General features: G+C 46.3%; 1 protein-coding gene across 9 annotated transcripts in view; it reads left to right on the top strand.

The window, feature by feature from the left end:
• Positions 1–27,948, top strand: part of RASSF2 (Ras association domain family member 2) — a 466,003-nt gene that overhangs the window by 367,107 nt on the left and 70,948 nt on the right. For all 9 annotated transcript variants that reach the window (XM_069618869.1, XM_069618868.1, XM_069618871.1 and 6 more), the window contains one exon: positions 4,025–4,104. In XM_069618869.1, coding sequence (XP_069474970.1) covers positions 4,025–4,104 — 80 coding nt within the window. The remainder of the gene's footprint in view (positions 1–4,024; positions 4,105–27,948) is intronic.

Genomic DNA, 27,948 nt, shown 5'->3' with positions numbered 1-27,948 from the left:
ATAGGTAGACACTCAACATAATGACTAATGGTCTTGGCCTATTCTTTCCTCAATGTTCATTTCCACGAGAAGGGGAAGGCACTGAATCAAAACCACATGCAGTGAATGTGAAAAGTTCCCTGTCTTTGAACTGCCCTGCCACATATTCCCCAGCCCAAATGGCATTCACTTTTTAAAATCAGCATAATTTACACTAACATTCTTACTGGAGGGAACTTTGAGAGCACTCGGAGAAACCAGTGTCTCACCGGCTAGTCCCCGGGGATCTGCCATCCAGGTGGCCAGGACACGGCCATCGCATTTGGGTCCAGTTGGACCAGTGCAGGAGGATAACCTGGCTGAGGGGTTTGGGGTGTGGGACACCAGATGATGCGATGCGGTATCCCCTTCCCTGTAACACCTTTTCCCCATCCTACCAAAGTAGGATACGTAGGAGCTTTACCACCCTTCCACCCTTTTACAACACAAACACTTCCTCACGGATAGCCCGCTGTGAGAGAAAACAGACTAACAACCGAGCCGTATACCTGATGTGTCGCAATACAATGGTCAGGCAAAGTCAAATCAATTACTGATCATCACACACACCTGACATCCATTACACTACCCCACAAGGATAAAAGGTGTAGCACGAGAACATAGTCTGAGCGAGCCAGAATACACAAGGAAACAGCAGTTCCAAGATGGCAGATCAACACAAGAGGAAAGACGGTAAGACCGAAGGGGATTGCAAGGAGGGAAATTCCTTTGACGTTTTTCGACAAGGAACCGTTACTTTCCAGAGGCCTCGAAGACAGAAAGCGTAAGACCAGGAAACCAGGCTGGAGAATCCTGCATTGTGTGACGGAGATACCCGAGGCCCTCCCGTGTCAGTAATCAAGCCAGGGAGAATCACAAGCCTCTGTGGTACCGTCCTTGGCTCCAAGTCCAAAGCAGCAAATTAACACAGCCATTGAGTTGGAGAGACTGATACAAGACGGGTCTGTGTTGAAGCCAAGATTGCAAGCGGCAACATTGTATGGCGAGTGCTGGAACGAACATTGTTAAAAATGCATATGATAAGAAACACAAGTGAAGTTAACCTGCTGATGAGTGATTGAACTTTGAAATCAAGTTATGATACCTTTGACAGTGTGGTCCAGCACCGCGTGGGTGCTCCATCGAAAGTCTCTGTAAGGTATCCAGCTAAGAATTGGCCAAGTGAAAGAAAGAAAGAGAGCACATCAAGAAAGAGCGAGTAATTGTGAATTGAAGTGTTCATGCGGCAGGTTGAGCAAAATCCCTTGCACAATCGAAAGTCTTTGATTTCTGAAGTAAAGAAAGTTTGGAAAAAGTAGAGCAAGTTGGTCTGAGCCTGGCTGAGGGAGATCAATTGAAAGCTTGGTGTTAAAGTGGGTTTGAACCCGGCAGAGGGGGATCCGGGGTAAACAGTGAATCACCCAAGAAGGTTTTGTGTGTTAAAGGGGTCTGAGCCCGGGAGAAGGGGGCCCGGGGGTGAATCGAAAATCACCCAAGAAGTTATACATGAGAATCATAAGGAGAAAGGAACTTTTGAAAATGTGTTTGTCGCATCAGGCCCTCTGAAGTAAGAGACTTTGAATGGAAAAGAGACTTTGACCTAGAAGGCCTGATACTGAGCATTGTACTGCATCCTTGTGTTAAATAAGCCAGAGACACTGCTAAGCTTGAGTGTGCCACCTTGTCCCGTGCTGAAAACGTGGGGAAGGGAGCCAACGGCTTGAATATCCAGACATATTTTTTCTTGAACACTTTGTTTTTGCATAACATTGTTTAGATGTAAGGAACGGCAATAGCTTTTTTAGTATATGCCCTTTTATTTTGACAAGACACCACTAGAACTGCATTATTATTATTTGATGGTCGTAGCTGGCTTCCATATTTAGATTTAGGTTTAGATAGGCGTTTTTCAACCCCAATTGAAGTTCAATAAACACCCTTGACCTGTGGTCATTTGTGTCTGTCTTACTGTTTGATACCATGCCTTCCTTACAGCATCTCCTGTAAGCTTAACTTTCCCTTCTTTCTACATCCCATGGCCTTTCTTCCACACTTGTGTGAGTTTGAAAATCACACTACAGAAAAGGCAGGACATTATAAAAGCCTTTTTATATTCAAAATTGTTTCTCAAAACACCTTAACCAAACCTGGCGCCTGTGTTGATTTTTAATCTGGTCAGTAGTGCTTGCAGAACACACTTGGGTGAAGTGTACAGTAGGCCTAATTGAAGCCTTGCAGATATCCTCAGTGAGAACATGTCACTGACATGCTAACAAAGTGGCAGCTTTTGGCCTTGCAGGCCTCCAAGATATGACCCAAACAATCTTACTATCGTTGCGTTCATCATGAAGGGAGGATTCCAAAGGGATAAACAGGTTCTTTGAGTTCTCTGATCCCTTTTGTTCTGGACAAGTAGACTAATGCGACTCTACATATTTTATGGTTCTACAGAGTCCGCACAACTTCACAATCTGGATAAGGGTACAGCACCATCAAACAATTTTCTTTTCTTGAACCTGAAACTCCGTCACCACCCTCCGAAGAAAGAAATAAGGAGTACAGAGCACCACCTCATCTTAGTGAAAATTCAGAAATTGGTCATCTGAGCAGAAGGCATTGGGTACAAAAGCCTGACATGCTGAGGTAATGGGCACCACAATAACAGTCTACAATGAAACCAGTAGCAGGTGTGCAAAGGTTATAGGCTTTAAAAGCCTTATTGATCAGGACAGAGGGAACAGTGTTAAGGTCCAGCACTCTATTGAGATGTGTCCCATGTGGCTTTTAAGCATCATGAGCCAGTTAAAATGTCTCTTAACTGCAGGGTTTAAAAGAGCGAAAACAGTTCATTCCAAATCTTTGCTAACTCTGTGATTTTATCTCTACCGGGTCCCTCCGGGCTCTACCCTATCACCTTTGCTATTTAATGGGTACATCTGACCCTGATTCAAACTATCCATTCTTGTTGACTAGCTTTTTAGACCTATGAGGAAGTTCTACAACTTCTTCTTAGATTTTATGGCATCAATAGGGCCCAGTCGGTCACACTGTGCGTGTATATTGAATATTGATAGTTGGCAGACCATCAGCCATTTTAAACACAATCTCAGAAAGAGTGAGATTACATCAGCCCTGATCAACAATTTTGATCTCCAATCTAGGATACTGCCAGACATCTTTTTTTCTTCCAACAGTGAGCTGTCTTTGTTGTCAGATATTGTTAAGACTGTACAGTGCTGTTGGCTTCATTTAATTCCCATAAAATGCCTATTCTCATGCCTAAACACTTCTTAGTGCATTACTGTTATGATTGCTGTTGTCCTCTCATGGAAATTTGGCATATTTGGTACTCGCTGAACACACACTTGGTCATCTGCAGTTAGTCCAATCGGCAGCAGGAGGAATCGTATTGAATCTGCCTGAAATTCATTGACAAGTACAGCTTTGCATTGGCTGCCCATCAATGAGAGATAACATTCTGTGTTTAATTCCTAGGTCTCCATATTTCATATCTGAGAAATCCAAAATCTATGAACCCTTCAAATCTTTTCTTTGCCATATAGTTGGCCCTCGAATTCAGCGTTCCAGAGTGGGAGGCCTCTCCTGCTGATCTTAATTGCACAGAAATGCAATTGGTTCCTCCTGGAGTTGAAATGTACCCCAGACCACTTAACCTTCAGAAACAAATAGACATTTTTGTTTGTGCACCCTGCATAATTTTTTCAGCTGGGCTCTTGGTGCCATGATACCAGACTATGTGACCGCTGCTCTACAAAGGCTTGAACATAAATATACAGCATTGGGCCTATAGCATGAATAGAATTAATGCTGCAGCAGTAGCTGTGAGATGTAAAGGAAGGAATACATATTTCACCTAGTGCAAAAAACAAGGTGCAGGTGTCCTTGAGCCCAAACATATGAGTCCCGCTGATAAAGGTTGGCATGATACCTTTAGGTAATCGCTCTTTTAAAAGGAATTAATATACCCTGTTTTCTCTCCTTTTAGGTCTAAAACAATACCAAACCCCATTCCAGATATTCAGGTTACAGACACAGATCCCAACCCTGATGAAAATCACAAGACAGGTGAGTAGCCAGTTATGTGTTTGTTTGGCGCAACCTATGCCTGCAGCAGAGCAAACAGTTTCGAAAGTTCACAATACTTTATATGCAGTGGCCTGAGTTTGCACCATTGTCAGTGCATATGTGGCCTGGGATTGAGTGAACCAATAGAGCGCAAGGTCTTCCTAAAGTTATTACTTAGGCTTACCGTTAACATTAATATGTATATGTGCACAAATAGGGATGGGAAATGTAAATGACAGTCATAGTTACTGACAACATAACTGATTGGGGCATGAATATTGTCAAGGTTACTGAAGGGTCTATGATTATTAGCAAAACAACTATTAAGGCATGATACAAGAAGTGATAGAGACACAAATGGTCGTTAGGGCATGTATGCAGGTGAAATAATGGATTAAGACGTTCATAATATGAAAACCAGTGTGTTGAACCCTCTGCTATACAAACATGTATGCTATATGCACGTTTCACAAAGTGAATTTCCATGATGCAGACAATGTAATTGTTTTGAGATCACTACTTTTTTTTTAAAGAATAGAATATTATATTTTTTTTTATCAAAGCCACAATTATATGCAGCTGGGAAAAAAACACAAACACACCTCTACATAAAAAATGAGATGCCCTCTCCGACATTTAAGGTCTGGTTCTCAGTTCTTGGAAGTAAGCACTTTTACAATAATAATAGCATGCTTCCCCTACTGAGGCAGTACCCACAGTTCCTGCTGGATCTTTTACGAAATCCCAAATTAAATAAGGTAGAAAGAAAGACATGTACCTCAGCCTGGAGCTGACCTCTTCCCCTTGCCTTCCAATATATGCCAATTCACTGCTCATTGACCTGCACTCCTACTTCCCAAGTATCTAGTAGAGGCCTGCCGTGCTCCGGATGCAAAAAATATAGACTTTGTTCACCTGCACCATTCTGAGCTTTGTAATGTTAAAGGATATTTGTACAGCGCACTATCACCACCGGAGTGGTCCTCTGGTGTTCTGGCAGATCTGAAAAGGAAAGGGGGTGGGGTGAGTTAGTAGGTCCGAGCGAGATAAGTGCAAGAGAGCAGTGATGTTCTGTTGGCAGCTTCAGTTCGGTTAACACTTTTCGCTCAGCTTGGAGCGGCTTTCTGGTTGGTAGCTGTTGTGTGCTGTTGTGCGAGGCTATGTGTGGTTTGTTTTGTTGTTGCAGTGTAGTGAAGTTTGTGCGGTTTGTTGTGCTTTTGGGTTGTGTTTGTGTTTGGTTAGAGTTTGAGAGATGTATGCAGAGGGGTGAAATTCTTAGTGGGTTGGTTATTGGCTTTGCTACCTTGATACGATATGTGCTAATTTCCACGTTCTTTCTAGAAGTGGCGCGTGAGTATCTTTGCATTTTGATCTAGCTCCGGCACTGGCTGGTATTCGTAATCCTGTCTATATGTTACGCACACCAATGTTCACAATTATATCCAGATGGGGCACTGGGCCATATTCACAATGCCGTCTGTATGTGGTAATGGCTAATACTCGCTCTTTTATCTAAATGTGGCACTGGGAATATTCCCAGTGCAGTCTAGATCTGCCCATGGGTAATTTTCGCTCATCTATCAAAATGTGGCACATGCCAGTATTTACAATCCTGTCTAGATGTGATGCAGGCTCGTGTTCACAATTCTTTTTAAGTGTGTCATTTGCCAACATTGACAATCCTATCTGGATGTGACGCAGCTTAATGTTCACAATTCTATCTTGGTGTTGGCCATTGCTATCATTCGCAGTTCTCTCTGGGTCCGGCGCAGGCTAACATTCACAATTCTATCCAAGTGTGGCACTTACTAACATTCACAATTCTATCTCATTGTGGTACTTGCTAACATTCACAATCCTATCTAGATGCGACACAGGCTAATGTTCATAATTCTATCTAAATGTGGCTATGGCACTTGCTAACATTCATGATTGTGTCTGGGTGCGATGCAGGCTAGTGTTCACAATTCTGTCTGTGTAGAACTTAACATTCACAATTCTGTCTAAATGTGACGCAGGTTAATGTTCACAATTTATGTGGTTAAGCAGGTTAGTGTTTATATCCTGGTCTGGTATGGTCTGAGGGCAGGTTGAGTGGCATGGCTTCCGGAGTAGAGTGATTGCTCTACTCCTCGCCCAGGCCACACGTACCTTGATGGTTGCTGCTGGTTGACAGCTGGCCGCTGGCCTCCCCTGCTGACAACTGCAGACAAAGTTTGGAGCTGCCGATGTAGGAGCCACCCTTTGCCTTGGACCGTTAGCCGTAGGGGATGCCGGGCAGAGGGCTGTCCTGGACAGATTGTCTTTTAAGGGGACGTGGCCCAATCAGGGAGCATGCGAGTGCTGGGAGACGGATTGGGATTTTTGCAATTGAGGAAGCGGTCAGGGGGAGAGGGGACAAAGCACCCACGGCTCTGCACATGGTTTTTTAAACCACAATTTTTTTAATTTATAGTGTGTTATAGTTACAAAAGTAAGCAACTTTTCACACTTACATTTAAAATTCTAATACAAATACAGCATCTTACAGAATGTTTGTGTGTTTCACATCCAACCAATATATACACAAAAATACATAAAAAACTAAAACAAATACCACCATACACAATTACATAGACATTGTAAACCACCGTATATTCTTTTAGGGGTGCCTATCGGGGTCGGGGGCTTCGTGCTCACTCACCTTGGCCTTTGGGTTAGGAATGGTGCCAGGTTGCACGCTATGCACCCGTTAGCCGGGGCTTTTTTGTGGTCTCGGCCTCTGGCCAATCAGGGAGCGTGGGAAGCGGGATGGGATTTTTGCAATTGAGGAAGCGGCAGGGGGAGAGGGGACCAAGCACCCAGGGCCTTGCACGTGGTTTTGTAAACCACAATATATTCTTTTAGAGGTGGCTCTCCGGGTCGGGGGGCATCGTGCTCCCTCACCTCTGGCCATTCGGGGAGCGTGGGAGGGTTTAGAGGCGGGATGGCATTTTTGCAATTGAGGAAGCGGGTAAGGAGAGTGGGGAAAAGGATTCTCATTCTTGGGCCCTTCTTCAGCAATCCTGTTTAGGAGCATCTGTGGTTCTATAGCAGTCACCCCAATTACCAGCAGAGAGACACTCGGGCCCATCATAAACTCCCCACTGCAAGTACGGAAGACTCAGCCATGTGGCAACGTTTGCTGTCTTTATTATCCAACAAAATGACAGGGTTCACACTAGAAAAACATGAATTCTCCAGGGTTCTCGTCTTCTGAGTGTGTCACCTGGTTTTATCCAGGTGTGACATGTCAAAACCAAGTTCCATCCCTGAAACCTATCGGGCATTCACGTTGATTGGTTTAGACGGTCTATATACACCTATAAAGGATTGTTCTTCTACTGGGTAGCCATATCTGGTGGCTCCTCCTGGCACCACCTCTACATGTTTCAATCTACAATGTTCCACGGAGACCATTGGCTCCTGCAACATATTATATCTTCATGTGAAAGGTGACTTTGGATTGGGCAGAATGGATCCTCCCAGCCCTGGGACCCTGTGTTGTTACTGGGCTGAGTGTACCTTCTCAAGGCAATGAGGATGAACATGGAGGGTCTGTGTGTTCCCTAATGCTGCCATCTTTGATCACCTAAGCCTGGAAGAGTGCATTCAGTTGGCAGTTCGTGAGCAACACGTGTCTTTCCACCTCTGATCTGGTGGGAACAGCTTCTTTCTGTCTATGTTGATTGAATGGGCATTGTCTTGCTCTGCTGGGTCACGTGTGTTGATACCAGAAAATGGAGCTCTATTGCCTGTAATTATGAGGAGTTTAGCCTGAATGTCTTCTGTGTGGCTTATCGTCTTGGTAACCAGAAATGTTCCCGTCTCTACTGGTGTTTTTCTGCGTGCGTCGATTCTGCTTGCCTCTGGCTGCAGCGATCATGCCAGCGCTCCCATGTACTCCAAGCTTGTCTCCCCTTCCTCATTCATTTCAGTGGGCCTATAGCTTCCGTATTTGATCTTATGGCTCTCCATGTTAGTGACAGTCAAGCATGTGCCAGCTACGTATACGTATACTTTGGCGTCTTGCGGGTCAGCTTTGGCGAAGAGTGTGAATATGTATAGAGATGTGTATATGTGTCGGTCATCTACCTGCTTGAGTCATAACCATGTGTTTCATGTCTATATCTAATAAGCAAATGCATGTTCTTGTAACTTCGTGAATGGATGGCTATGTAGTTCATGTCCAAGTGTGGCTACGTTGTGATCTCTGTGGTGACGTCTTGATTTCTTGATTTGTAGTCTGTTGACTTGTTCGATTGGTGGTCTCTCCATCTCCTCCAGATCGGTTGGGTATGACCTGAATGGTTGTCTGAGAGAGTAATGTTTCTCACATTTGCGATACATCGATGATGGCGGTGAAGGGCCTATGAGTGAGGTGCATCTGTTGTCTGTCTTCGGGGCTGAGAGTCATGTGGGGATCATGAGGACCATACCTGGACCTCTGTCTTCAATCCCCACACTGGTCGGCGTGTCAACGCCTTTACCTACACGATTTTCTCTGTTCACGTGCAACTTTGGGAGCCAAACCTTCTGTTATCCCTCCGAGATGTCCATTGTACTTCGCATGGTCATCCAAATTCCATGTCAGGTAACTGCAGTCTCCACATCGGTTGCACCAAACCCATTGTGCTCTAGCACCTTGAAGCGTCTTTTGTGCTAGATGAAATTACCACTGAAGATCTCAGACCAAATAACCGGACACACTAAAGGAAAATGGCAAAGTACTACTTTATTCTCAATTTAATAATGCAGAGTCATCTGGCAGACATCAGACGGATGCTTACACACTCTCACACAAACTTGAATTCACAGGGGTCTTATACCCCAATATGCGTCATCTATGACGTCCTCCTACGTGGCAAACCATAAAACCTATTAGTGGGAGGGATAAGATTAGGGGAACATATCTAGGTATTCGGTTTAGTACTTCATTGGCTGTCTCTTACCTGTAAAATGACCTTCAAACTACCTCTACATACGTATAATAATGAGGATGGCATACAAAATGGCAGCGGATTGGTCTCCGCAACATTGTATAGCAGGTTGCCTCATAGACCCACCGATTGGTTGGCATTCCCACCCAACAATTGACTTTCGACTCGGCTACCTTCACGTATGGAAAACGAAACCTAGGTGCTTGAATCACGTTCGATTACTCTCTACTTTCCCAATCAGCCCATCATCTCTCATCAATCCAGCCATGAGCCAAAGTTTACCGCTTGTAGTTGACCTTGTAGCGTGTTCTCTGTTCCAGGATATTCAAAGGAGTGAAAGCACATCACTATCTTCATTCGAGGCTTAATAAATAGCCCCTGTTTTAGACTTCTGGTTCACATCTGAAGAGACCACAAATGTGTCCATTTCAGCCTCTTATTTACTGCTGTTTTATTTTAATTATACTGGGTGTCATTGCCCTTCTTGGCCTTTAGAGACTTGCTCACTTTACCTTGCATAGACCTGATACACTTTTAATTGTCCAATACTTGTCTCTGGAAGATGTTTTCTTCTTATTTAATCTTGGAGAAATATGTCTCATGTCCTTGCCAGATCCATCTGCCTCCCTTTGTGCCTTTCAGCTATTCCTTAAAAATAGCTTCCTTGATCCCAAGCCAACATCGCCTCCTATTTGTTTCGCACGCAAGGCTGTTCTTCCAACATCTCCGGACGGTTCAACCCTAATCTGTTTCTCATGTAGTTCAGTTGAATATTTGCACAAGCCAGCATCCATTTTCCAATAATGTTCGTCCTTGACATGTTGTATATTTCTCTATAGCAAGCATCTATGCATCTTTTCTGCCTTGCGTTACTGTGTATTTACACTTATTGGTCAGCAAGTTACTTTATCTTCTTTTGCATTCATGATTACTTTATCGTTTTGTACATGTTTCTCTTATCACTTCAGTCACATCGTCACTCTTAAGTATTTTGATACCGTTTCAGCATGACTTTGTAATATTCTTCACGATATCACTCTGCCCTAGTCAAATTTCATCCAGCGCTCCATGATGGTCAATGGTGCGTGCTGACATTGTTCCATACAGCATCCTTCCACACTTTCAGTGCGAGGGTACATTCTATTCAGTAGTCTGAGTACATATCGTCTCTCATACACTTGATGAGGTATAGGCATAACACATGGAGTCCCACATATAGCCCTTCTCCAGCTGTTCCAATGTGACCCGCAGTGTGGGGGCGGGAGTTGGGGATAATGCATCCACCTGCTCCTCTACACCATCTTCCCCAATAGTCACAGGTATTGAATGGGAACTCAAACACCGTTCTTGCCGGCAACAGAGGATACAGCACCAATTGCGATTTCAGTGTAATCCGTATCTTTGTCTCTTCATCTTTTTCAGTCTCCAAGTCTACCGATACTTTCATACCTATGGTCTTTTCAGTGGTCTTTTTGCATTGCATGACTATTCTGATGGCACAAAAGGCGAACAACACCATTATCAGGGCTGCCACCAGTATTTTCAGTCCATTTTTATCCATGAGAAGATATGACAGCCAGCCTTGGTCCTTTCCTACAGTGTTCGTTTCTGCTTCCGGTTTGGCATGCAGCTCTGATAGCCGGGTAATGGCCTCCGTCAGGGTCCCATTGTCTTCATCATGGCCAGGAATGAATGTACAGCAGGAAGACCCGATCTTGGTGCATACGCCTCCCTGCATGGCTGTGAGAAGGGCTAAAACAGATCTGTTCTGGAGAGCCATTAGCCTTACTGCTCCCAGCTCTTCTTTTATGGCATTGAACGCTTTGACGTTTTTAATTTATCATCTGCATCGGCCCCCAGCTCGTTATTTGCAGCTGGCGTTTGTACTCATTTGGAATGCTCCAACGATGGACGTGAAGCACATCTTTGTTCTGCTGAACAGCCTGCGCTCTGGTGGTATCGCGTCCAGGGCCTCTTCCATCTTTGATGATGCATAGTTCCCTCCTTTCACTCTGGTCAACCCCACAGAGCTGTTCTTTCTTTGGTGAGTATCCATTTTGGGTAATCCGACTGCTTGTATGTCCTTCCGGAGCACTACCAATGCCGGTGTGTTCAATTGTATGAGTGAGAATATTACTCCCCAATTGGGTGGCAGTTGCAGGAATGCCCTCGACCTGCAGGCCCAGTAGTGATCCTTAAGCACTGCAGTTCCAACCTTCATGCCTAGTATTGCAGAGATCTGCTTACATCCCTTATTCTCTCCAACCTTTACTGGACCATCATTCTGGAAACTTAAAGAAGCGTCCTCCAGTGGTATAATGGGCATGGGCCCCACTTCATTTTCCACCCATGTGAGCAGTTTCGCACTTGCTTCCCATTCCTTGAGGCAATTGTCATTTTCCTTTTGCACTACTTGCACTGGAACTGTTGTTCATACACTAGCATCTGCGGTCGTTCCCAACATCCTGGCATTCACTCTGTCTCCCTTGGTCCTGTCTTGGGGCACTGTAACTCCTTTTGCGTCACTACCTTTGTTTCTCCTTTTTGCGGACCTTTAGTGACATATTCTATGGTCTTGTCTGTACTCCAGTAATCGTCCATTTCTTGAATCTTGATACAACTATCTTCATACGGGAACATCTTTCTGGACATCCGCCTTAGTGTGACATGCCTCTCTTGGAATCGTACTCTTGTGGTGCAGAGTGATAAATGCACGAGGCATTGTGCTCTGGCCTTTGGAATTTCAGTTGCTACGACTGTCCTGGATGCACTCATGGCATAGGGGATGAGAGAACAGACCTAAATCTCTCTCCTGTGGTTTCTTTCCCTACCATGGGCATGTGTTTATACACGTGTTGTTTGAAATGTGGGCCAACAGTTAGATAAGAATTTACCTGACTGAAGTCTATGTTTACACTGTACTTAAGTCTTTTTACTTCCTTAGCAGTACCTATCGCCTGCCCAGATATGGCTTACGTGATTGCATGGATCGGGGTTACGTGAGTAGGGGTTAAAGCTTGTACATGTGAAAATAACGGTCTTCGTAGAACATGGAGGGTGAAGAGGTAGAGACAGCCGGAAGTACAAAACATTATCACATAATTTTGAATTACATTTCCCATTTTGTTGTTAGTGTTTTCTTGAGTTGCTCAAGGGTCTGTAAAAACTCACATGAAAAGCCTGCATAGTTATGAGGTTATTGTGCGTTAGGTTAAGCTCTACATCTGTAGTATTGGGCGAGTACTGCATAGAACAATTGCTCCCACACTGCAGATTCTCGAATCACTGAGTAAGTCAATGATGGATGGGTCTCCGTGGGTCAACTGTGGGTAGATCTGAGCTACATTAAGCAGAAAAGCATTGACAAACAATTGTGAGGTAATCATCTGCTCTGTTTCTGATTGTATCACAAATCTAATGAAGGACAAATGCTGATTGGGAACCTTGTATCTCGGACAGTCTATACTTTCTAGATGAATACCTATTGTAAAGAAAAGAAAATGTGCCTAATCTAGGTGTGCATATTGTCCTTCCCTAACTCTTTGGACCTGGACCAGGATAACCGCGGTTGTGGTGCTTCTTCTTTGTCTTGTTCTTCTTCTTGCATCAAATCGTCATTGTTTGGGCAGGAGGAGGTCTCACCTCAGCAGGGCTTAACGAATCCAATGTAGTTCCAAACCTTCTTACCACTCAGTTTAACTGCACGATCTGTGGCCTTCACTACAACATATGACCCTTCGAACCTGGACTTATACCAAGGCCGGACAAAGTTTCTCAACAGGTCTGTGTGGCCAAGGTAAAGTAATGGTGGCTTTAGGGGTCCTACATTAGTTTCCGGGGGGGGTTATTCCCTTGCTGTTTTCCGACCTCTCCCGCCATGCCTGCAGTTGGCGAGAAATAAAAGGGGCACTAGTCATCAAAGAAGCAACGTATTTGTGCATTACATTTCCAAATACACCAGAGGGGGTATTGGCATCTGTCAATGCCCTAGTGGGAGGAGCCAGGGGGAGTTGCTGCGCCATCTGATTACCACCTCATGGGGCATTAAGTGGTGGTTGGATCTGAGCTGATTGCACAGTGCGTGCAGGACTAAGGGCTAACAATGGAGTCATCCCTTCTTTAGGGTGGCTTTTATTTTTTAAATCTTTTCTTTGAGCAAGCCGGTGAGGCGCTCACAGACCTGGTTCACTTGCGGGTGACTGGCACAGGAGAATTTGTGCTGTATCCCCAATAGGGTAGCGATGTGCTAAAAAGTCTAATTTACAAAATGAGGTCCATTGTGAGACCGCAGGACCTCACGCACACCCCCATCATGGGAACGCCTCTCCAATGATAAATTTTTTTCGGCTATGAGAGCTTCAGGGTATGAGTAGGTACTGGTTTTGATCCATCTGGAAAATGGGCATACAACCACTATCATGTAGCGGCAGCCCTGGCACACCTGGATCATGTCTACATAGTCTATGTGGAGGTGTTGGAAAGGCCCGATTGGCGCGCTATGGCTCCTCTCACTACATGTCAAGTGTGCCCAGCTGCACACTATTTACAGGTGTCAGTCTTCCATGAATGCAGCTATATGCTCAGCCATATTTGGGCAGAACCACTCTTCCCCAATGTGTGTGGCAAGTATGTCCTTACCCAGATGAGTAGGAGAGTGCAGTTGCAGGAGCATAATCTGTAGTACTGCTATTGGAATTACTAGCTTGCCTGTGTTCTCCTGTTGCCACAAAGCATCCCTGGGGGACACTGAACATCCCCATCTCACCCAGAATTCTGTTGTGCAGCCTGGAAAATGAATGCTTTGCTTTGTAACATTCCACCACACGAGAAACCGAGCTGAAAGGGTGGTGTTTTTGTTTCTTCTTCAGCCTTCAATATACAGCATTGGAACGCTGTAACTGTGCTGCACCATCAGACCGATTCTCTGCTCGTTTGGCGGGCTCTGTGCTCGGGGCTGCTTTGTTGCGTACTGGAGCAGTGGCGGAGCCTCGCCCCAGGTCCCTTACCCACCACCCACTGTGGCTCTCGATCGTCCTTCCCGGACCTCCGGAATCTCCAGTAACACTGATCATCGAAGCGGAGCACCCAAACACACCGTGCGACGGCTGGACACATTAGGAGCACGGCGGGTCTCTGAAGGCAGAGCCTGCCCCACTTACTTGCCCAGGTGCTGGGAGTCCCCCTGGCACGTGAATATTCACATCTGTCCGCCCTGAGGCTGGGGCACTACCCCAGCTTATCCTGTGGTATCGGTTCTGCCCGCTCACAAACCCCATTGGCATAATTGCTGCATCTGAATGCCCAGCGAGCCCTCTGCTCCCTACCGACCATATGCCCGTGGAGCCCAGACGGCCCTCGACCAGATCCAAACATGAAATTGAGGCTCCCACCATCAATAGACTCACCTCCGCCGACATCGGACAACCGTGACCTCCGCTCCCCTCTTGCGGCGGACCTGCCCTGAGTCACGGACCCGCCAGCCTCCCCTGCATCCCATCCGTGGCAAGGGAGACCCTTGCGCAACTCCAGCTTCACCCGCCTGCCCCCCCACCTCCTGGGCCACATACAGAGAGTTTTCACCTGCCTCTCATCCCGTGAGGGAAGGCGCACCCTGGGACCAATGCTGAACACTGGCTCTGTTGGATGTAGGGGTGCGCTGCAGGAGCACGATTACTTTACCTGATGATCCGGCTTTACTCACGATCCCAGGAGTCAACCTCGCCACCCGCTCCCCTTTGCACGGCAGTTCCCACGGTGCAGGGGGCCGCGGCAATAACTACTGGCTGAGACAGTGGAACTGCCTGCAGATCCTGTAACCACCACACACTGGATATGCATAAGGTGAGAGCCTCCCCCTATACCCGCAGCCACCCTCAACTCATCCCACTGGGGTCTCTGAACACCACAGGGCCTTCATAAGACTTTTAACACGCAAGGGCCGCTGAGTTATGGAACCCCCTCCCCGCACTCTGTATTTGTGGCACTGCTCCCACAAGTTCAAGCAATACAGATGGGCTGAGTACATCAGTGATAGGCCACCCGTGAGGTGGGCATCACCCCGCAGCAAGCACTCACACCTCTGCATAGAGATCAGACAACTCTCCCACAATACCACAAAAGTCCCTGCCTGCCTGAGGGACTCCCTACCTCAGTTGAAAGCCCCCCGCCCTGCTCAATCAGTGCCTGACCCCCCGTGGGAATCCAGCTGATCACCTAGTAGCACATTGATGAGATGCACTGACACCACCCCAGAGGGAGAACCCCAACACCTAAGTGCAGGCCAAAACCTTTATACTGCATCCTGGAACGGCGTGTCCTAGAGACACACCTCCTAGCAATACACAGTGCTAACTGTTTCCCTCCCCACATTCTGTTCAAAGTAAAGGGGGCCCCTGAATTTACACTCCAGATCAACATACAGAGCTCTCTAGGCACGTGGATAACTCACACTTCTACTCGGAACCGTCAAGCGGGTTGGCTTATCGCTGCAGGGGAAAGAGCGCACATAGCCCATCACCTCTGCTCCAAGAGACAAACTACACTCCATATGAGCATTCGCCAAGACTTTCCACGATACAACACCACTCGACCCCCCCCCCCCACGAGGGACCCCATATCTGCCACCCAGATCTGACCCTTAGTCTCAGTTGAGTCACTGGACCTACAGAGTCCAAGCAGTGGTCCCCAACCCACCGGCCCTACCTTACAGTACCAGTACTGCCCATCCCAGCAATTACCAGTCATGACCAAAGGGGCTGGCGGAGGGAAGAGAGTGGGCGCAATGGACAAGTTCGCTTAACCAGCACTGCGAGAAGTCCCAAACCAACCTCATCAACCATCATCAGCCCCTCGTACCGCGGCTCCATCAATATATCAATGCCTTTGTCGCCTCAATATGCTCCCAGTTGGCACAGGAGGTAGCTTGGATAACTGAAGCAGAGAATAGAATTGCCACCAATGAGGATAACATCCGCACACTTCAGGACACAGTGGCCACTCTCTCCAGAGACATGAAACAAGTTAAAGGCAAGTGCAATGACCTTGAATCGTGCTCCTGGAGAAATAATGTCAGGATAGTAGTGGTTCCGGAGAATGCCCTGACAGGTAATATGGAGATTGCTGTTGAAAATCTTCTCAAGGACCTGCTGGATCAGCCCACCCTATCTCCGTTCTTTTACAGTAGAGCGATCACACCGCGCCCTATCACCCAAATCGAAGCCAGGAGACTTTCCCAGGCCTAATATAGCAAAAATCTTGAGCTACCGGGACAGAGAGACACTTCTTCGCCTAGCCCGGGAAAAGAAGGAATTAAGACTTGGATCCCAATTTGTCCGCATGTTCCCAGACTTCTCTATTCCTTTGCAGCTAGAATGGCGCAATTTGTTGGAGTCAAGAAGCTGCTCGGGGAACAAAATATTCAGTTTGCAATGTTATTCCCGGCCCGCCTTAAATTACAATTCTGAGGCAAGCTGTACTTCTTTATGGTGCCCAGTGAGCGGTGACTTTCATCGAAGCGCAAATCCCACTGCCCGGTCCTCCGGAGGAGCACCCAGAAGAGGACTAACCAACCCATACTCCGATATATCTATGCCTATTCCGCATGCAATGTTATTTGCTCTTGGTAACATACCTTAAATTCGCCACCTGAATCTTAGCCGTAAAGAGGACGTTAAAGCCTCTTTGTCGATTGTTACTGTGCAGCAATGGCACTCCTACTTGCAGTTGCCAATTTGACAAATTCTGTTCGGGGTCCTTTTGCCCTGTTGGCAAATGCGGATAGTTGAGGATATGGAAGGGGTAGAGATTCACACTGCTGGGTTGGGGGCGGCAGTGAGGGAGGAGCGGGGACACATACAAAAGGGGTTGCAATTCGACTATGAAACCATTCAATATGCCTGTTATGTAAGTTACTACCAGAGTGCTTGTTTCGTCTACCCACTGGAACAACAGCTGGTAATTACTAAATCACTGGCAACGCGGTTCAGAGGCAAATGGGATCTTCATACCCTAGACACTGCTACCACATGCACTGTCAGGGACATCCATTATTTGCGAAAAGGGCAATGGCACAACACGTGAAAATACTAAGCTGGAACATTCGAGGGCTGTGGAACTTCACCATGCATAATGATATCCTACGCACAAATCCAATGTACTGTTCTTACAAGAAACGCATGTCAAAGGCAACACTTGCCGCAACATAGCTAGCTCATGGGGGGGGGGGCAGATTCTCTACTTCATTCTCTACTCACTCTAGAGGAGTCATGGTGCTAATCCACAAATCTGTGAAATGGTGGTCAGTCAAAATCTCAAACAAAATCTCGAATGACAAAAAGCCCGAAACAAAAATCTCGGAAAAAAAAAATATCGAATTTTTTATTTATTTATTTATATATGTTTTTGGTGTCAGGTAAGTAAAAAAAAGGGGTAAAATAAAAAAAAATAAAAAAGGGGGGTTGGGGGGGGGGGGGGGAGAACCCCCCCATTTTGAAAAAAACACATTGAAAAAAAAATTCGATATTTTTTTTTCGGCCTTTTGTATTCGAGATTTTTGTTTTCGAGATTTTTTGATTCGGTATTATCACTATGAACCCTGTGAAATATGTATCTAAACATACCCATCTAGACCCGGATGGTAGATTCCTTGTAATACATGGTGTCCTTGAAGGACTAAAACGTATACTTATAAACACTTACTGTCCCAATACAGACTCACCTGAATTCTTTACACAGCTCAACGTCATCCTGGCCGCATACCTTGGCCTCCCATGATATAGGGTGGTGCCATGAATCTCATCCTGGACCTTACACTAGACAGGACTAACAAGTGTCCCCGCCCTCAAACACGTGCGGTCTGCCAACTGTTGTGCACCATGCAGGCACTTGAACTAAGGGATGCCTGGCGCACCACACACCCAAAAGCGAGGGAATATACTTTTCATTTATTGATACACAATATGTTGTCCCGCATTGATCTCTCTTCATCTCTAGTTCATTGATGGGGAAGGTGGTAGATGTGTGCATTGGTCCCCGAACCCTCTCTGACCATGCCCCGATTTCACTCACTCTGAAATTTAAAACAAGCATGTGAGGTTGCGCCTGGAGGTTTAAATCCACGGCACTGCTGGATGTGGCATTCAAAGCAGACATCAAGTCCGATATCGGCACCTTCCGAGACCAATCCATCTGAAGACACCTCCCACAGTACCAGATGGCAAGCATTCAAAGTATATTTCAGAGGCATGGCAATATCGAGGGAGGCAGGGGTACTTAAATGCATTAGGAGGGAACCCTGCACTCCTGGCAAAAATCTGTTCCTAACTGGAGAGGTTCGAGGCCCTCGCTGTACGTGAAACACAGTACTTCTCTCACCCGACTGCAGCCAGGAGGTATGGTGAGGGTGATAGGCCGGGAAGGACACTGCCGAGAGTTTTCTGATCTGGAACATGCCAGGGACCATGCAGATTGTATCCTAGACATGCATGGTAACAATAAATGGTCAGATATTGACATGGCTGTGGTGTTCTGTACATTCTACCATACCCTATATACTGCACCAAAACCAAGCAACATCCAAGCTATTCGAACCCTTATACAGAACACCCCATTGCCCTCCTTAAACACCCAAATCAAAGAGGAACTGGAACTTCTGATCTCCCTAGAGGAGATTGTAGCGGTCATCTCCGCCCTTCACAAAAGCAAGGCCCCCGGTCTCAAAGGCCTCACGGACAAATTCTATCAAGAATACACCGCAGCACTAGCCTAGTTCTCTTTTCGGTCTGGGAGGAATCCCTCCCTCTTCATGTTCTTCCAGAGTCCTTGACGGAAGCTCTAATCACTGTAATGTTGAAACCGGACAAGCCTAGAAATGATTGTGGCTCATATAGACCCCTGTCCCTCATTAATTGCGATACTAAAATATATGCGAAAGTTCGGGCCAATCGCCTTCTCCCATTAATGCCACACTTGGTCCACCCCGACCAGGCTGGCTTCATTCTAGGAAGGTCTACCACCCTGAACACCAGGAGATTTGTCAACATTATGGCTAGAATTGACCCCGTTGCACAAGCAGTAGTGGTAACTATAGACACCCAAAAAGCATTCGACATGGTGGCCTGGGATTACTTATTTTCAACATTGGAGGTGATGGGATTTGACCCGAACATGATAAAGTACATCAAACTCCTATACACACATCCACTGTCTAGGGTTCTTGTTAATGCCTGCACGTCCACATCATTCAAGCTTGAAAGGGGAGCCCGTCAAAGGTTCCCTTTCTACCCTATCCTGTTTTCCCTGGCCATCGAGCCTATGACGGAACACATAGAGTACACCACGGTCATCCGGCTGCATGGGGCCCCTGACATAGTCTCCCTCTATACGGACAATGTAATATTGTACATCCGAGAACCCATATCCAATTTGGCCCCAATCCTCGATGATGTCGCACACATTGGGCGACACTCTGTGGCTTCATGATCAATTTCTCGAAATCCAAAATATTCCCCCTCACTGATGCCACTTGTGACTGCCGAGGTACTTCCTCGCTGCGCTGGTCCCCAGACCACATCAAATATTTAGGGGTGGTAGTTTCACGTTCCCATTTATCCATGCTACTGGACAACTATTTCTCACTCAATTCATATACAGAATCCAAAATCATATACAGAATCCAAAATACATAAGTGGAAAGCCCTCCCGCTCTCACCTGTTGCTAAACTCTCGCTGATCAAGATGATAATACTCCCCAAGCTGCTGTACACTTTAACGTCCCTGTGTGGCAGCGAAAACCATACTTAGCCAAAATGCACAGTCTATTTGCACAGTTTCTATGGTACTCCGGGGCGGTCTGCAAGAAATGGGTTGAGATCACATACTCTAATGACAAAGGGGGATTCACCACCCTTAATCTAGAACTGTAAAGGATAGCGACACAGGCACAGTTTGCCATGTTCTGGTACCACATGACAGCTCCCCTTCCCCCCTGCATGTAAAATTGGAGGCTCTGGCTGCAACTGACTCCGATCTAAAGACGCTGATATTGGATTGGCGATATAGAGACGACTGTCCCTATGAACCGGTCGCCTCCACACTGCACGCATGGCACTTAATATTTGCTCACATGGGCACAGAGAAACCCTATTACTGCTTGCTCCTCTTATGGAAATTCCCTGAAATAAAACCCACATGAGACAAGGTGATTCAGTCAGGATGGGAACGCTTAGGCTACAAGGGCTTAGCAGACGTTTTTCCAGAGGGTCATTTCATCACTCCCACCACATGGAAACCTGGTCATGGGAACTCGGGGTTGGAACACCTCTAACGTTCTAGGTTGCGGGCTTCTGTGGCTGCCAAGTGGCCCTCTTACCCGATAGAACCCCCGGAAACTGCTTCACTGGCCTACATTGCCGACTCGGGGGATTGCAGACAGATTCTTTCCACACTATATAAAATTCTTATAGCAAGGTATTATAGCCTTCCTTTAGGATCATATTGTACACACGGATATGTGTGTTCGATGATGTATCAAAATCAGTTACTTCAGGGAAGTATGCTGCGTGTTTTGCTTCCACGGCTTCGTTACCCCGGGACACCAAGTCCTCCCCCCTCATGTGGCCCTGGCTCTTTGCAATGGCTGATGGGCGTTGAAGCACGTCTATGAGCCTGCCCAATAGGGGATGTGCTGCACCTGTGTGCCGTCAGCAAGTCGGAAGCCCCTCCTCTGTCATTGTGACGGACCAGAGTGTACGCTAGACGTCATGTAGGCCGAATCGGAATACACTGTTACTTCTTGGTCCCTGCGTGCTTCTAATGCCATTATGAAAAAAACACACTAATTCTGCCGCTGCCCTGAAAAATTTGACGGCTATCTTGTGCTTGCTATTACTTCGGCTGTCCCGTCTGTCTTTATTTTCACTACTACCATCCCCGTGTGTCTTTCTCCCATTGTCTGGTCTATTGTTGAAGACCCATAAATATAAACCACTTCTCCCCACTCAAGTGGCTTCTCCCCCGCTTTGGGAAGCTCGTCATACTGTTCAATATACGTAGTACAGTCGTGTACATAGTCTCCCACCTCCACTGGTTCAGCTAGAACTGTAGCCGGGTTTTACAGTTCTGCACCTCACTACCTTTATTTCTGGATTCAAGATAATTACCTCATATCCAGAAGCTCCCTGTGTGGTCAACATACTCTTGGGTCTTTCGAGGATTGCAAAGAGGGCATGGTCCACATAAAGCATGGTGCTGCACCCCATCCTAATACTCACTGACATTTCTACCGCGAATGTGGCAGCAGCCAGTGCTTGTTTGCATGGATAATGTCCTGTCATTAACGGGTCTAAACATACACTGTAATAGGCCAGTGGCTTGGGCCCAAGGGTAGTCTTCTGTGTGAGAACAAAGAGAATTAGTCATGGTAGTCTGGGAACACTAACGCTGGAGCTGTGCTTATTGCTTTCTTCGGCTACTCAAATGCTTCAGCCATTTCATGGCTCCATATCAGCTTGCCGTCCCCTCTCTGTGCCTCCCTGAGTCCACAAAACTAGGGTCTCGTTTATGTTCTATAATCAAACACCCAGGCTTTGCAATAATTGCAGAGGCCCAAGAACTGCTCCATTTCTCACTGCTTTTGGCATTGGCGTTCTGCAGATCGTCTCCACCCTTTCTGGAGTCATTTTTCACCCTTTCTGCGATCTCAGTTTCCCGATATATAGCACTTCCTCCTGGCATGATTGTAATTTAGCCTTGTCCACCTTGTAACCCTTCTCAGCCAATACTGTCAACAAATATACTGAGTCGTTTTGACACTTTTTCTCTGACTTGCTACAAATCAAAATGTCATCCTCCCCATCTGTATGTGGCTGAAATCCATCTGTAGGACCCTATTAAAGATAGAAGGTAATTCGCAGTGTCCATGTGGTAATCTTGTGTGTTTCTACTTGCAGTTTCTATATAGAAATGAAGTCCAGTCCTGTGACTTCATGGAGCAGTATAGAGGAGAAGGTGTTCTTCAAGTCTATTACCACGAAATGTGTAGCATCCATTGGGATGCTACACAGAATTGTCGCTGGGTTAGGAACTAACAGGAATTCTGCTTCAACAATTTGGTTCAAGGCATGCAAATCCTGAATAAAATGCCACAACTGAGGCTACCAGAATGCCTTGCTTCACTAGTGCAGCGATTGTTTCATAAATACCTTTGTCGGCTTCCTTTGATAGGGGGTACTGTCTTGCCATTGCTAAAATAGCCCCTGGTTTAAGGTTTATCTTGACTGCCCCTATCCCTTTTATCAGACCCATGTTACAGGGAACACTGGTCTATAAGACACTGGGTACTTGTCCCAAGTCTTCCTCAAGAAATGGTGGTGGTGCATTTTCTGTGGCACTTCCCTGTAATGTATTGTCACTCAAACACCACCTTGTGGTCTGATCGATCGTCTTGAAATTGTTCCTCATCTGTCACGTCATTCAACCTGTATCCCTCCCCCACTGCAATCACTGTTCTCCATGACGTCCTGTGTCGTCAGTCCCATGCAATACTATTTTATCGTCTCTCACTAGGACTGCCTCAAGTTCGATTAGGATCACTTTTCCTTCTGGTTCATCTAGGGGAATCTCTGGTCTGAATAAGAACTCTTTGGGTATGCCTGTCGTGTATCCCTGGGAGCCACACTATCAACTCTTACACTCCATATTGAAACAACTCAATGTCTGCTGGAACCCCCTCTCTACCGGCTGCCCGCAATATGCCTGAATGAGTTCCCTCGCCTTCATGTAATGAATTCCTGGTGTCGACCACACTATCCTGTGAGTGAAATGGTCATGTTAAGTCTTCTCATCATGTCTCTACCCATTATGTTAACCGGTGTCTGTCGGGAATTTAACTGTGGCATGGCCAGGCCGCGTTCTACTACAGAAAGTGGAAGTTTGTCAGTAAAAGGAACCAAGTCCGTAGCTCCAGAGAATTTCTGCGCATTCATGGTAATGCCTGACATTGGGTATCTTCCTTTCCTAATAAAGGACTGAGTCGCCCCCGTATCTACGAGAAAAGAAAGTCTTGTCACCTGTTGTCAACCTTATACGTGGTTCCTCAGCCGGATTGGGTGTAATGAATAGGATTGAACACATCCGGTCTGCCTGTGGGCTGTCGTATTGTGGGTATAATGACATTCCCGTCCCTGTGAATGGATTGCCACCTACAACAGTGGCCCCCTCCCAGCTTTCGCACAGGAGTCAGCATCGCAGAGTCTGCATGTGTCGTGGTTATGACGCTCTGCTGTGCTGGTGCCTGCTGTGCTGGTTTATGATGGCTGCATGTGTCCCTGTGTCTGCGAAGCGCATGTTTCACAGGGTGATATGGCTGCATTTGCATGTCCTGTGTCTGCGTTTTTAATGGAGCGTATGTCTATACTTGCGTGTCATCCTGGAAATAAAAGTCAGTCTGCTCTATCTGACGTGGGTTGGTGCTGCATTCCCCCATTCTGGTGCATCCCACCCCTGTCCCGACACACTTGAGAAATGTCACTCATCCGCCCACACACCTAACATTGTACAGGACTCCCCATCGGTTTTTGCTGTCCCACATGAAACCCTTCTGCCCCCTGTTGGATTTGATACTCAAATCCTCTTCGCTGAGGTGCCCCTCCTCTTCCCTGTGGCAACTGATTCATATCCCCTCGCCTTGCAAAGCCTCCCCCTGCTATTTGCGGTCTATTCTGCATATGCAGAGTATAACCTTCCCCACTCATTAGCATTGTCCCTTCCATTGTGTACTTGGAAAACTTCTTCTGCACTAGCTTCCTGTTTTCTCTCCTCACGCTTCTTTCTTGCATTCTCTAGCAATAGCGTACAATAGTGCAATATGATTAGCTGAATTTGTGACCACGGCTTAGCCTCCATCCCCACTAGCTTCTTAAACTGTTTTTGCACCTACTTGGGCAACCTTTGACATAATATGTGGCAAATAACCCCACTGTTTTGTACCACGGCTCTCTTGTCTCAAGACGCCATTGATCCTGAATTTCTTGAATATATTAAAGTGCGTCTTCATCCTCATGCATTTTGTGTGCCATAATTGCACTTATATTTGAGGAATCTGGGTATTGCACCCTTAAAGCTTGCCATAAGGTCGCTGAGCAGTTATTGAACAGCGCACCCTTGTGTGCCATGTTCTGTGCAGTTACTCCGGGATACCTTACTATTTTCCATATATCGTCTGCTACATCCCCAAGAATGGCTGACAGTAAACTCTTCATGTCACCCACTGCTAATGTCATCTCTGCTGTCGGTCTTTCGAGCTCATGAATCCGTTTCCCAGCCCCAGCAGTCAACAAAGGTAGCTTGCATCTTAAATTGTCCTTATCCATTTGCTGCCACGGAATATACTAAGGCCGCCCACCACCCTTCTCCAATAATGGGAACTGTCAGTATTGTCCTTCCGTCCTGTCTCCCCATGTCTTTAGTGGCGGTGAACAGAGTAATATTGCACGCACGGCGTGAGCCACCCCTCGGACCCGGAAGTAGCGCTTAGATGTCCTCTTCTCGTCTTTCCATGTCTTCTTCGCCTCCACATACTGTGTCTCTATCAGGGCTTGCGTCCCTGGAGCATGAGAGGGTCTTCCCTCTTCTTCATCCTCCCTCCCCTGCGGATCCTCGTCTGGCTCCATGGTCCTGATCCTACTGTCCCTGTCCCCTTCTCTCTCGTCCTCAAAGCTAAGCCTCCTTAACATTAAGTCTTTCTGCTGCTTTTGCTTGGCTCGATCTGTAATCCCGCATTCCCCCATCTCCGAGGGGCCAGTAGAACTCCTCTCTGCCCGTGGGACAGCTGTGCTGTTTCTCCTACTCCTGTAGAGTTCCTCTAACTTTTTCTTATCCATTCCCCATCATCATCATCTAAACTTGCCAAGTCCATCTTATTATCCACCGCCTTTAAAGAGCATCTCTCTCTGCCCAGTCTGTCCCACATCGCTGCTCCTCTTCTTTCCTGCGTTGACGTTCTTTAACAAACCGCTCAACTCCTAACCTCCTTTTCTCTTTCATTATTTGTAATTGCTTTTCCTGCTCTCCTTCTGCTCTCCTCCTTGCTATGACCTCTAGCTCTCTCTGTTTTCTCTTGTCCTTTTCTTCTCATCCTCGTGCTCGCTCTCTCTCTTTTTGCAAACTTTGGCTTTTCTCCTTCTCTTCCCTTTCCATTGTATGTACTTGCTCCATTATCTCTGCCCATCCTTTAGCTTCCTCCTCCACATCTTTACTACTCGGTAGTTCCTTACCCATGTGCACTGCCTCACTTGTGGCTTTCCCATTCAGTTTGAGCAATATCTGTCCGCCTACCCATTCATTCGTAACTATCAATTATCGGCCCTCACAAACTCCTGTTTTCCCCAAGTCATTCTCCTGTAGCTCTGCTTACAGTTCACCACGCTCCTTACATTCGCTGCTGATATCTTGTGTTTCTTTACCTGCTTGCTTTATGCCACTATACGCTGGAGGGGCGAAAGTGGGATTGGTGTATCCTGCCGCTGCTTTTAACTCTTTTACAGGGAAAAATACCTTACTTTCTGCTGCATCTACGTCTGCTGTTTGAGGAGGAGGGAGAGCCGAGGGCCATTCTCCCTCCTTATGCCATTGACTCGGCATCCAATGCCGCTGGATCGAGTCCCCTTCCTCGTCCTGAAATATTTTCCATAACTGTAATATGGCCAGTCTCTTGCTTAATTTGTTCCCCTTATAGGCTGCATTTATATAAGTGGTCAATTGTTGCTGCACACATTTGGAAAAGGTTCCGTCTTTGGGCCATGGCTTTGCCCAGTTGCCCTCAGTACTGCAAGTCCATTCCATGCTATATTTGCATATTTTGTCTTGATACCGCGGGAGGGACTTGCATAAGTGTTGAAGCGGTGTCTCCCACATTTCATCACTTTGTATAACACTTGTCAATACTTACTTGACCTCAAATTGGGATTTCGACACATCCAATATTTCCTGGCAATTTTGTAATTCACAATCTCAATACTGTCTCTCAAATACCATGTCTCCTAATAATGATAGTGCAATAAAATATTTTCCTTAGCCTCTACGGCTCACCACCATTAACGTGGGCGTGCTCCGCACACTGCACTACTGCGGCCCTTTGCCCCCTCAAGGCTCAAATCACAACCCCACTCGTGAGCTCATCAAGCTCTGCCCCAATGGCACAATATTGGTTCTTAAACCCAATTAACAATTTAATCAGTGAAATCCACCACTTCCAGTGCACCTCAAGTCCTATTAAACAACCTTGCTGGTGACGTCACCAATACCCTAGAGGAATAATTCTTGATACCTGACCCTTCAGCATATATGCTCACTTATCAATTATCCAAATACAACGACAACATGACGTAACACACACACACAGCCGTCTTCCTGCCTCACCAACAGGGTAAACCATTAAGTCACATGGTCCCTCTTCTATAGCGCGCCATGTAGGAATACATCTCAAAGAGAGAAATTAGGAAACCACCTTTGTGATATAAGCTAGCTTCTCCCGCTAACACCTACACACTGGTAGACCATACATAATCATCGATGAATCAAGCTAAATTGCCTAACTCACAAGGATACCTTTATTGTTTTTTTCTCAAAGTTTTTTCATCTGCAAGCTAAGCTGACCGTTTAAGCTGACAGCCGAAACTGGCTGCCTAAAGAACGGTTAATCCTTAAACAGATCGAAAAATGCAACACAAAACATGAAGCAGAACATTTCCTTCCTCCCACATTTGCCAAATAGCTGAGTCTAAACTTGCACTCTGTGGTTCGCTGTAGCTCCTCGGACTGTGAGAAACTTGTGGTGACAACAGTAAGAAAGATGCAAATGATCACAGTTCAAGGGTGTTTATTGAACAATGAAAAGAGTATGTAGGTTGGAAAAACACATAATATTTCAAAAAGGTATCAGGCGCTCCTCTCCAGAAAGAACATATGGCATGATAACCTGTTCTGAGATGAGAGTTTGCAGCACACGCTTTTTGCTCACTGCACCTTTCACAGATGGGAAATATCCATTTGCATAACAGTCTTTGTCCCACCCACATGGGCAGTCCAGCACCGAAATGCTATGGCAATTCCTCTCTGAACAAGAGTACCAGCAGCAACCCCATACACTTGTTTCAGCCTTGTTGGGCCTCATCAGTGAGGTGAAGCTGCGCCCCTCTGAGCATAGTGAGCAGGGAGTCCACGTCTGGTTGCCCCCAGGTAACTTAGGGTGACCAACCTCAAGTTCCTTGCAAATATTTCAAAAAGGTAGCAGGCGCTCCTCTCCAGAAAGAACATGGCATGATAACCTGTTCGTGCAGCACACGCTTTTTCCTCACTGTACCTTTCACAGATGGGAAATATCCATTTGCATATCAGTCTTTGGAAAAACGCATAATCTAAACCTAAATCTCCAATGGGAACAAGCGTCGGCCATCAAATGAAAAATAAGGCATTCCTAGTGGCGTTGTGTCAAAATAAAAAGGGCCTATACTAAGAAACCTATTGCCAATCCTCACAACTAATACAAAAAGGGTGTGGGATAGTCTTCAGGAAAAGAAAGAAGTGTTCTCAAATGATATGGTAGTATGCGGTAGCCTGGGCCTTCCTTCCCCACGTTTTGAGCACAGGGGTGTGTGGGAGCTTGGAGAACAGTACTGTCTCGGCTTCTCCAGTACGAGACGGCAATACCAATGGCAGTTCTGAGGACCCGTCAAGTCTTGTTTCCTTTTTAAAGTCTCTTGCGTTCGGGGCCTGATGTGTTCAAATAACCAAAACAAACATGGTTTCCTTTTAACAAATCAAAGTTCACTAGGGTGATAATGATTCACCCCTTTGGCCCCCTCTTCTGGGCTGACTTTTCAAATCGCAA

This window comes from Ambystoma mexicanum, chromosome 10 (genome assembly GCF_040938575.1).
Source record: "Ambystoma mexicanum isolate Mex_15411 chromosome 10, UKY_AmexF1_1, whole genome shotgun sequence".
Taxonomy (NCBI): Eukaryota; Metazoa; Chordata; class Amphibia; order Caudata; family Ambystomatidae; genus Ambystoma; species Ambystoma mexicanum.
Note: the sequence above shows the minus strand (reverse complement) of the source record. Positions and strands in the feature narration are given on the sequence as shown.